Source organism: Diospyros lotus, chromosome 5 (assembly GCF_014633365.1).
Source record: "Diospyros lotus cultivar Yz01 chromosome 5, ASM1463336v1, whole genome shotgun sequence".
Classification (NCBI taxonomy): domain Eukaryota; kingdom Viridiplantae; phylum Streptophyta; class Magnoliopsida; order Ericales; family Ebenaceae; genus Diospyros; species Diospyros lotus.
This window is the reverse complement of record NC_068342.1, coordinates 8,023,179-8,035,731: the sequence shown is the minus strand read 5'-3', so window position 1 is coordinate 8,035,731 and position 12,553 is coordinate 8,023,179. Positions and strand designations below refer to the sequence as shown.

Genomic DNA, 12,553 nt, shown 5'->3' with positions numbered 1-12,553 from the left:
AATTGATTTTTAGCGGTGGTTTGTAAACCGCAGCAAAATACTATTTTAGCGGCTATTTTTTTATCATTTTGCGACGATTTTGAAAAACCATCGCAAAATTCATTAAAACATTCAATTTTACGACGGTTTTCAAAAAATCGTCGCTAACTTTAGCAAATAATTAAATAATTAAAAAATAAAATTGAATTTAGCAGTGGTTTTTGAGAAACCGCCGCTAAATTAAAAAATAATTAAATAAATCAAAATAAAAATTAAAATACATTTGCGGCGATTTTGAAAAATCGCTACAAAATTCATGAAAAATTTAATTTAGCAGCGGTTTTAAAAAATCGTCGCTAAATTAAAAAAATAATTAAATAATTTAAAATTAAAATTAAATTAACATTTGCGGTGGTTTTTAAAAACCGCCACAAAATTCATTAAAAAATTTAATTTAGCGACGGTTTTGAAAAAATAATTAAATAATTTATAATTAAAATTAAATTAACATTTGTGTCGGTTTGTGAAAACTGCCACAAAATTCATTAAAAATTTTAATTTAGCGGTGGTTTTTAACCGCCGCTAAATTTAAAAATAATTAAATAATTCAAAATTAAAATTAAATTGAATTAAATTAATAAAAAGAAATATAAAATCTTAAAAAGAAATTAAAATTTTAATTTAAATTAATTACAAAATCTTTATATATATAAAAGTAGGATAGTCTTGAAAAAAGAAATTTCCTCCCAAAACTTGCATTAATTAATGATTTGCAATTAATACTTATTGTATTAATAATTTACATTTTGTAATTTACATTAATAATTTAAAATTTTCAATTGCTTTGAAGTAATAAGTAGTAATAAAATTTTCCCCCAAAACTTGCATTAATGATTTGCATTTAGTACTTATTGCATTAATAATTTACATTTTCTAATTTGCATCTTTATATATATAAAAGTATGATAGTCTTGAAAAAAGAAATTTCCCCCCAAAATTTGCATTAATGATTTATAATTAATACTTATTGTATTAATAATTTAAAATTTTCAATTGCTTTGAAATAATAAGTAGTAATAAAATTTTCCCTCAAAACTTGCATTAATGATTTGCGTTTAGTACTTGTTGCATTAATAATTTACATTTTGTAATTTGCATCTTTATATATATAAAAGTAAGATAGTCTTGAAAAAAGAAATTTCCTCCCAAAATTTGCATTAATTAATGATTTGCAATTAATACTTATTGTATTAATAATTTACATTTTGTAATTTGCATTAATAATTTAAAATTTTCAATTACTTTGAAATAATAAGTAGTAATAAAATTTTTCCCAAAAACTTGCATTAATGATTTGCATTTAGTACTTATTGCATTAATAATTTACATTTTGTAATTTGCATATTTATATATATAAAAGTAGGATAGTCTTGAAAAAAGAAATTTTCTTCCAAAACTTGCATTAATGATTTACAATTACTTATTGAATTAATAATTTGTATTTTGTAATTTGCATTAATAATTTAAATCTTTCAATTGTTTTGAAATAATAAGTAGTAATAAAATTTTTCCCCAAAACTTGCATTAATGATTTGCGTTTAATACTTATTGCATTAATAATTTACATTTTGTAATTTGCATTAATAATTTAAATCTTTCAATTATTTTGAAATAATATGTACTAATTATTGTAAAATTAATAATAAATTTTAAATATACGAGTTTTTCAATGCTAATTGTTTTGTATTAAATTTGCATGAGTTTTATGAGAAATATTAATAGACAACTTAAACTATTAATTAAGTCATAAAAAATTATCTATTTATTTAAAATATTATTTTTGTATCTTTATTCTATGTATATTTATATAATATTAAAATACGATAGTCAAATAAAGTATTTTGCCAAGTGTCAATCAATGGTGAATTTTTTCCCTCAAAAACTTGTATTAAATCAAAGGTAGTGATTAATTAATTATTAATTACTTTAATAATTATATTATAGTCTTGAAAATGTGATGTCTTAACAAATCCATAAAAAATTATTTAAGGTTGTCAAATGCTACGGTTTTTCAATACTAATTAATATTTAAGGCATCACATTTTTAAGACTATGGAAGAAATCAAAATTAATTTTTTTAAAATTTTGTTATTATTGAAAAAACTTATTCTTACTCATATTTAAGAGTTTTAATTTATATTTATAATTATAATATAATAAATAGAAAATAATGAACATTTTTAAGTGGAAATACTATAGATTTTATAATATTTATTTATAAATAAATATAATATAAAAAAATTTATAAGTATTTTCTCAAGTGACCTATTTAATATGTTAATTATTCTTTAATACATTGAATGACAGTATATTGAATTAAAAGTGTTCTCCATTAGCATATTGAATAATGAATAATTAAGTAAACTTAAATTTTTTAATATGATTAAAAATTAAAAAAAATTATAATTATCAATTCTGTTAAAATTATTTAAAATAATAAATTTATTTTTTTATTTTTAAATCAAACTCTCCCATATATCACACGGGTTCATCACTAGTTAATTAAAAATTTAATTTAAAAAATTAAAATAAAAATAAATTTAACAAAAATTTAATAATTTTAAAAAATATATAATTTTTTATTTTTAATCAATTAATTTAGTTAATTTAATTCAATTAATTTATTTTTAATTTATTCCTTTACTCTTTTAAAAAATAATAAATTAATTAATGTTTTTTAATTTATATTAAAAAATATAAAATATAATTCTGAAAAGTAGTGGTTGTTTTGGTATATAATTTATATATGCGGTTATATAATAAGGGGGCTTGAAAAATCAGACGGTCACGTGTATGCACATGCACAGTGGAGGTCGCAGGTTCGAAACTGGGGAAGGGGCCTCACCACGTGGCACGCGGACATGCGGCCACGTGGCTGCACGGGCACAGGCCTGTCCAAGCAGGTGGGGGTGCGGGCAGGTGTGAGAAATTAAAATTTTTAATTTTAGTGGCGGTTTTAGAAACCGCCACTAAAATAAAAAATTTTAATTTTTTTTTAATTTTTGTGGCTGTTGAAAAACCGCTGCTAAAATTAAAAATTTTAATTTTTTTATAATTTTCACAACAGTTGAAAAACCGCCGCTATATATTTTATAAACCGTCGCTAAATCACTAATTTTGCGGCGATTTTAAAACCGCCACAATAAATATGATTTGCGGTGGTTATTTCAGCGGTTGGTCAAAACCGTTGCTAAATACTCCGCGACGGCTGATTTAGCGGCGGTTTTGAAAACCGCAGCTAAATCACTTAGCGGCGGTTAAAAAAATCGTCACTAAATGCAAAAAAAATAGTCGCTAAATGCCAATTTTTTTGTAGTGTGGGTTGATCCATGTATATCTCCTTGTCTAGTTCTCCATTGAAAAATGTTATCTTGATATTCATCTGGTATGGCTCAATATCTAAATGAACGACGATAGCTAGAATCACGTGAATAAAGTCAAATCTCACCATAGAATAAAATTGCAATCAATTGATCCAATCAGAACTTTATTGACTCTCAAAGACTTGCCCAGTTGAAACTTGTCAGAATGCTGTTTTTCGAAAATGTAAGGCTCTCATTTGTTGTTGTTGGACGGCAACAATGGGAGGCCTGACACCATATATTTTTCTTAGCAGCAAATGCAACCCATTGAAATTGAGATGAGCATATCTTCTATGCCAAAGTATTGCATCATCACTTGAGGCTTTGAATGCCTTTAAGGCTAATTTGCGAAAAATTGATAGGAAACATTTTGTTTTCAAACATCTCTACTAAATACACCAAACTCATGCTCCTTTTATCCAAAATTATGCATTCACCTTTATCAAATATTGCATAGTAACCATTCTTCAACAACTCACGTACATAACAATATTATAAATAATTCCTACCAGTTTTGAAATCCACAATAGTTGTGCCTAAACCACGCACCTAACTTCACTATTTTTACCCAAAATTACTTGTGAATCCCCCCAATCATCTATCCATACAAAATAATTTCTGTTGCCAGTCATGTGGTTACTATAGCCAGCAGGGCCGACTTAAGATTAGGTGGGACCTTAGGCGACAATTATTTTAGTGGTTCTTTATTAATATAAATAAATAATAAAAATTATTGAAAATTTATTTTTCTTGTTTCTTGATATGTAAAATCATTAATTAAATTTTTGTATTCAACTTTAGAAAGCAAATATTTTTCAATTGATAATATAGTCAAAATACTTCATTTTTTGTGACATAGTTAAACGTAAATAAGATTTTATTAATTTTAATTTTGAAAAACTTCTTTCTGCTGAAACTAGAGTAACGAGAAGTGTTAATAGTATTTTATAAACTATCCATGTATTTAGAAAAGAATTTACCTTTTCTTTATAAAATTTGGTATCACAAGTGGTGTTTTTATTTCTATGGTTATAATTTCTTTTAAAACTTTTAATTCTAAAAATAAATCCAAACCATCAATATCAAATAACATATCATATTTTAGAAAAAAATTTAAGATTTAAATAAATTTTCTTCAAATTATGGAAACACTTTAAGTAGATTAGGTGTTACATGAACAATAGGTTCAGATCTATAGATATATTAGATTTATTTGCACCAGAAGTCAAACTAGACTTGTCATTAGACGGATAGAGTATATAAATTGAAATTTGTTGAAAATTGAATATCTTAACTCATTCAGCAAAGAGAAAATAGATTATAATAAATTTAACTTATAAATGTAACATAATAGTAGTTTGTCTAATTATAAATCTAAATTATTTATTAATTTAAATTATTCACACAACCAATGATCATGGCTATGTATTCTCATTTTCAATTTTTATATTGTTTTACCAAATTAAATCAATTTTTCCTTACTTGCCTCTTCTTCTCATTTTTTGAGGGGCCCATTCTTTTTTGGGGGCTCTAAGCATAGACCTTAGTGGCCTATGCCTTGAGTCGGAACTAATAGCCAGACCTTAGGGTTATGCTATTTGTACATTATTTATGTACACCTTGGGCTACACAAGACATAAAAATGATATAAATATCTCTCGTCTCATTGCGCCTTGGGTGGGGACATTTTAGAGATTGGTACATCATTGTGTAGTCTAAGGTGTACACAATGATGTACCAATAGCATTTTTCAAATACCAAACTTCAGAAGACACATCAATGTGGCTGTGTGATTGTTTTCATGAAAATTTATCTGAATATATAAACATATTTCTCTTTATAGCATTTATCTGAATAAACATATTTCTCTTCATGAAAATTTGCTTGCTTTTTTTCTTCATAATTCCTTGCAATATGACCATATTTCCTGCAATTGTAACACTAAACAATATTTTTTTTCATCTTTTTTTGGTTTTAGCAATCTTTTTTTTTTTTTGTTAATGCACCATCATGAGCGCCCCCCACTGTTCGGCCCCATGATATCAATAGGAAATATAAATCAGAAGACTCAGCGACCAGTTTGATCCCTAGTCAAGTCGCAAATGTGAGGGCGGCAAGTAATTTTCAACTTTCAGGATCACTCTAATTGCTGAGCTTCCCCCTTAGCCAGGGCTCGAATACTAAACTTGAGGGTCCAAAGAGCAACACCCCAGAGTGTACTTCTTTTGCCAGCGGAGCTATGCCCTTGGGGCTAGTTCCAGCAATCTTTCTCCTTGTGATTAGTTAGTTTTAACACAATGCGAACATAGAGGTAGAGATACAACATTACCTTGTATTGGCCATTTGATCTACCACGATCTCTTCCATGATATGAATGTCTACACCCAGGTCCATGCTTACTGCCAAATCCAACTCATCCTAGGCCATCTTATTGCTTCATATCAACCTGCATTTGAAAAGCTTGCTCTATAGACGTCCCAACTGATCTAATCAATGGAGCTTCGTGAGATTCAAGAGAATCCGTTAGTTCAACTAATGTATACTTTGACATGTCTTTAGATTTTTCTATAGCCCCAACATCATGATCGAATTTATGGGAAAGACTCCTTAAAACCTTCTTAAAGATCTTTTGTTTAGACGACTCTTCACAAAAAGATCGAATTTGAATCACAAGAGAAGATATTTTTATTGAGAAATCTTGTATTGTATCTAAGGGTTTCATCAATAAAATCTCGAATTCTCAACATAGTGTCTGCAACCTTATCGTTACAATGCTTGACCCCTAATGATTCTGGAGCAAGTCCCACTCTTCTTTTGGAAGTGTTTGCTCCCGTCACTTATGGAAATAGAGCATCTATCACCCCTTGTTAAATGATGAACAAAGCCTTGAAATCCTTCTTTTGTTTCTCCTTTAACTCATTCCACTAAGCTGTTGTCAATCTTAGATGTTAATATTTGTGAATCAAAATTATTTGGGTTGGGCTTGCTTATTTAAAGCCCAACAAGCCCAAGCTCGTGTCTTGCTCCCTTTCTTGTTATTCCCATTCATGTCCCTTGGCCCATGTATATAAAAGCTGGCATTTGGGGGAAATCAGTGTGGAATAGTCACAAATTGAGATGCCCTAATCGGGCAAGAAGAACGCGCAGATCCAAGAAGTAGAGAACCACAAGAGTTGGAGGCAGCAATATGGTAAGGAAGAAACCCTTGTTTTTGTATCAATCTTCTCTATGAAATTCCCTGTGTGGTGTGTGAGAGAGAATGAAGAATAATGTTATGAGTGCTGGGAATGGCTCAGGGTATTGAGCTTTATACTTGGTTTTCTTCTTGTGTGCGATATTGTAAGTGGTTTTCTTTGGTTCTTGTAGATTGCTGTGTAATCTTTGTAAGCGGTTGTAAATATGCTTATTATCTTTATAGTGGATTGACTAGAGGCGGAGCCTCTGCCGTGAGTAGGATATTTTGATCCGAACACGTATATGCGTTGTGTTCTTCGTTTTCTTTCATTTAGTTCGGTTATTTGTGGATCTTGGTACTTCTGTTGGTCTTGGCCGTGTGGCTGTGTGATTGTTTTCATAGGAGAGATTTCTCAACAAGTGGTATTAGAGCCAAAGTTGGCTTTGAGATCAGAGGAACCGAGATCAGAGAGTCAAGAACGCGTGAAAGCGGATCGAAGGCTATCGAAAGAACAGAAGGCCATGACGTTTGGGGAAGATTAGAGGCCGCAATCGATTTTTCGATTCAGTAAGTAAATATCCTTTTTCTTTACCCTAAGTCGTTTCTATCCGATGAGATATATTGGATCGATTATGATATCCTGTTTTGCTTGCTGTTCTTGCTGTTTTTGTTTATGGCATTTGTAGTGGTTGTAGTTTCTTGCTTTTGATTTCGTGTTGATTCTTGAACTTGAGTTAGGATTTCAGCGAGTATGTTTGTTTTTCCACTGATCCTCACTATGTTCTTGAGTTGTTTTAAATCGAAATCAAGATAGGTTTGCAGAGATAGTCATTGATCTATAGTGTACTAGATTGGATTATTTCTTTCATTTGTTCACTGTTGTTGTTGATTTCTTGATGTTATTGTTCTTTATTGCAAGATTCATTGCTGATAGTAGTGTGTTTTACTTCTTGTTGTAAGTGTATATCACTTGATTGTTTCTAAGAAATTGGATCTATTGAGGTTGATTGTGTGTATAATTGCTAGATGTATTTGAAGTATAACAATCTAGTCTTTATACTGTTTTAATCTTGGTCCATTTTCTTGATTTGATTGCAATTTTGTCTCTGTTCGATTTCTCTTGTTGTGAATATTGGTACTGCCGAGCTATTGTGTATTTCAAATTCTTGTTGTTGGCATATGTCTGTTGGTCTGAGTTCTCCTTACTTGCTGTAGTTTTTGTTTAGGTATCTTGCTGTTTATGTAACGACCCGTTAGTGGGTCTAGGTGTTATGGGTATTTTAGTTTGCACATTAGAGTTGTTGCCTTTATTAATTAATTGTTAAAAATATTATATGAGTTGGTAATGGGGGTAAATTAATGAAAATAATATTTGGTGTGAAAAAGTCTCAAAGTTGTGGGCTAAATGGGTTTGGGCCTTATTTGAATTAGACCATTGATAAATAATTAAATCTTAAGTGTAAATGAATTGGGTTGAACCCAAATCTCAAGAAAAGTGCATTGGGCCTTAAATTGGATTGGGCCATATATTTTGACTTGGGCTTGGGCTATATATTTTGACTTGGGCTTGGGCCATGGGCATAGAGAATGGTATCTTAATTAAAAAGAAAAAAGATTAAGAAAATGATAAAATGACCAAAATGGGTAAGAGATATGTGAATTGTGTGTGTTAGTATGAAGGGCAAATTAGAGAAAATTAAAAGGGAGATGGATTGAAAGGAGTTGGGAGACAAGTCTCCCACATTTTTTCCCTCATTTTCTTCTTCTTACTTTCTTGTTCCCTTCTTCTTCTCCCTCTCCCGATTGTCTCTTCTTCCTCCATTGTTCTTCTTCATTGAAGCTTTAAGTGGAGACTATGGAATTTTCAATTTCAAGGGGGTGTCTTCATCTCTTTGGATTTGCAACCATCTAAGGCAAGTTCCCTTCCTTCTTGTTTCAAATTCAAGATCTTCTTCTTCTTCTTCTCCTTATGATTGTGTAAGTTCTTCTTCTCTTGATTATATTTTAATGCAAGTTCTTCAACCTTGTTTCCATCTTAGAAGGCTTGTTTCCTTCATTTTTAAGTTGTTGCTCTTAAATTCTTATTCTCGGATTCACTGACCATGTTATGTTCTTTGGTCTATAACTCCTTGTGTTTATATCCAAATTGAGATCCGTTTGTTGGGTTGTAAACTAGACATCTTAAGCTTCATTCTAGACACAAGAATCGAATTTTTTGACTAATATTTGATCATGTTATAGCCTTGTAAATCCCTGCTAAGATCTGGAAATTTTACTGCTTTCGAGTAAACTGACCTTGTTGTACTCTTTAGGGTATAACTCTCTGTGGTTATATCCGATTCAAGTTCTGTTTGTTTCTGTATAAACTAGACTTGATAATCTTCATTTGGTAAATTTTTTAGAATTTTTGGCTGTGTTTTGAGCCTACAGTATCCTTGTAAATTCTTGCCCAGAATCTGGAAATTTTCTGCTCTATTTTTGAATAATCTGTTCTTGCTTCGGTTTTTGGGGTATAATGCTCTGTGGTTATATCCAAATTGTGATCCATTTATTTTTATATAAAATAGACTTCATGGGCTTCGATTCGGTATAAGATTTGAAATTTTTGGTTATGATTTGTACCCATAACAACCTTGTTGAATTCTATGTAGAATTCTGTAAATTACTGTTACAAATTCTGCCTTGTTTCGGTTTTTGTGGAATATCTCCTTGTGGTTATTTCCGATTTCAAATCCAGTTGATGTTCCAGAAACTAGACTCATTAGGCTTTGATTTGGTATATCGTTTGTGGTATTTGACCAAATATTGAGCCCAGATTGGAGTTTTGAAAATATGCTTGAAATCTGGAAATTTCTGAAATATGTTGTTATTCAACTCTTCCTATGTAGTCTATTCTTCCTACGTTTAAAATTATGATTTTTGTATAGTTCTTCCATTATTTTTTTGAATTATTCTTGATAACCCTCATTGTTGGATAAAAGGGTTTTATTTTCCTTATTTCGATAAATCTTGCAATATTAATTCGTTTTCTTGTTGAACATTGCAAAAATCTAAACAGGGTTTTGTGTCACCCTATATTTCTTAAGGAATGACATTTATTCATTAGGGTCTAGTGTCATGCAAGATTTAGTGTTTCTTGCATGTATAAATTTTGATTCCTTGCGATTATCATTGGGGTAAAAATATACCGTAAATATTGGTTTGGGCATTTCTATAAGTATGAGTCAATAAATGTATTAAAATTTACCCTGTGATCATAAGATAGTGCACACTTTAATTTATGTAATTGTGCATGTTAAGCATGATTTGAGATTTTTCTTAATCATTGAGGATTGACATGAAATGGGGATATGCATATGTGATGCATGATTATACTAATTTGCGCACCTATTATTTTGCGCGACGGCTAAGTCCGTGGATGAGAAAGGATATCCTATGAGCGCTTGACGCGGGTGAGGTGGCCATCAACCCAGAAGGCGTGGCTCAAATTGTTATCATTTGTTGATGTATTTTCCTGATGCATGTATATTCATGAATGGATATATATATATATATAGGCCGTGAGAGCCTTGAGAATTATGCAGAAAAAAATTCCCTACTATTGGTGCATATGCATGAGCATGGGAACGAGTGCATAATATATGTAATAATCACGGCATGGGAAATTAATGTAAACCGAGAACTTATGAGTCGCGTTATACTAATATCTCCTCATAGAGTTGTTTATTCTATCTTGATTATCCCTGCCTTTGATTCTATATCTCCATGCTTTATAAATACACTTGCTGAGCCTTGTGGCTCACCTTGTTTACTCTCATGTCATTCCAGGTACAAGTAGAGCAGTGGTTGAGGGCGAGCCCAGTGGGGCTAAAGCCCAGGGTTAGAAGTGTACAGAGACCTTCCAAATTAGATGGTCTATGTTAGCATTTGTGATGAGGGCAAGTGTGAGGAAATTTTATGTTGTAAAATTTGTTAGTGCCCTTGTATTTCATTTTGTTTAGACTATGGTCTAAGATGTTGTAAACCTTTATGTTAGCTTCCGCTGAGTTTATCTAAGGATAGTATTATGGTGTTGTATGTTATTGTTCTATATCACACTTGTGATGACCTCCTTTCGGATATCCTATGCTAGCGGGACTATCCGGTAGTGGGCCACTACAGTTTTGGTATCAGAGCAACTCAGGCCGTGTGTTGGGACCGTGTACTAGCCTAAGGCTGGGGGTACTGGACCAGTTACCGTGTATTAGCCACAGGCTGGGGGTACTGGACCGGGGACACTGGACGGGGGATTATTGGTAGGTTATAAGAGCAAAAGTTGGGATGAGAGGAGTCTTTGTACACATAGGAATGACAAGTAGAGTTAAGGGTGTGTTTAGTGGTTTGAATGAAGTTAAGCTAAGATAACGTTCAAAAGATAATTTGATTGTGTTTGAAAATGAGGGGTTAAGTCCTTTATAGCAGTGAAGAGGTGATGAAGTGGTTCGCCGAATATTGAGACCATGTATTGTCTCAAGATGTCCATAGAGAGTGAAACCCACGGAATGAGGAATGGCTCTAGCATGGAATAATACTACAGGTGATGCCTATCAGTGATGGGTTTAATGCTAGGGACCACTGAATGCAGGTGGGAGGTGGCCACTAGGTTAGCTCATGTTGAGGGACTGTGACCCTCTATATGGAATAACCAGTCTGTTGTAGAGACGATTAAACGCCGAAGACCTAGAGTGAACTATAGGTTATGTCTGGACTAAGCCTAATTTTCGTGGGGATTGTAGTGTCATGATAGTGCCACTAGCATGGCGCGGCGGTTCAGAAGTTTGTGTAGCTTGACTTAGGATGTAAATTTCCAATCTTCGAATGAGATGACAATTAAGATTCGATATCATTTACCTCGATGTGATTAATTATTAAAAATTGTAAGAGGTTGAGATAATTTGTTTGTAATTGATATGCTATTGAGGGAAGGACAAGGGAATGAAATGTGAAAGTACTCAAAACATAACATTCATTCCATATGTTCAAATATAATACAAGAGATCAAGCCGTACAGTAAAAAAAAAAAAAAAAAAAAAAAAAAAAAAAGAGGGGGGCAAACCATAAAAACTGATAATGTGCCAATGCTCAAGGACGTCGGCGGTGGCCAAAGATGACTGGACCTAGCTCATCAAGGTCATCCAAGAGCGGCATCTGGCTGCTGTTCGTTTCGCCAGGGTGAGGTAGAGTAGCCTCTGGGATGGTGGGAGGACTAGAGCTCCAGTTGAAATTTGGATCAAATGGAGGAACAAGTTGGGGATGCGAAGAATAATATGCGAATAGTGAATCTTGCAAATAAGCTCGATAGGCTTGCAGCTCACTAACCTGTTGCTGAAGAGCAAGAATGTGAGATACACACCCATAAACAGGATCCTGAAGCCGGGCTTGAGCTTCAAAGAGAAGTGTATCGGAAGCCCAAAATCGGTCATTTACCGAAAGCGGAGTCAAGAGGTTGACGACATTTCTGGTAGTATAAACTTCACGAACGGTAGCAAAATGAGCAGTACCACTCTCACAACGAAAATAAGGAGCAAAAATGCACTGTGGATGACATCCTCTATTTAAGACTACACAGGCACCACATCGAGACCGGGGGTTCATTGTGTTGTGCCTTGGCATGATAGATATGGATTTGGTTAGATCTAAGCAAATCAGATATGTGTTAGATCTAATTGAATGGATCAAATCAGATATGGGTTAGATCTAATCTGATAAGTCAAATTAGATAGGGGTCAGATCTAGTGGGTCAAACCTGAAGCGGATCAAGTCCGGTCGGGTCGGGCCGAGTTGGATCGGGTCGGGTCAGGCCGAGTTGGATCGGGTCGGGTCAGGCCGAGTTGGATCGGGTCGGGTCAGGCCGAGTCGGATCTGGTCGGGTCGGGCCGAGTCGGATCTGGTCGGGTCGGGCCGAGTTAGATCGGGTCGGTTTGTGCCGAGTCCAGTC

General features: G+C 32.7%; 1 protein-coding gene across 1 annotated transcript; it reads right to left on the bottom strand.

The window, feature by feature from the left end:
* Window positions 1-11,697: 11,697 nt before the first annotated feature.
* On the bottom strand, window positions 11,698-12,210 carry LOC127801567 (LOB domain-containing protein 18-like). Its single transcript, XM_052336808.1, has one exon. It carries the CDS (start codon window positions 12,208-12,210, stop codon window positions 11,698-11,700), a length of 513 nt encoding a protein of 170 aa, XP_052192768.1.
* Window positions 12,211-12,553: the final 343 nt, after the last annotated feature.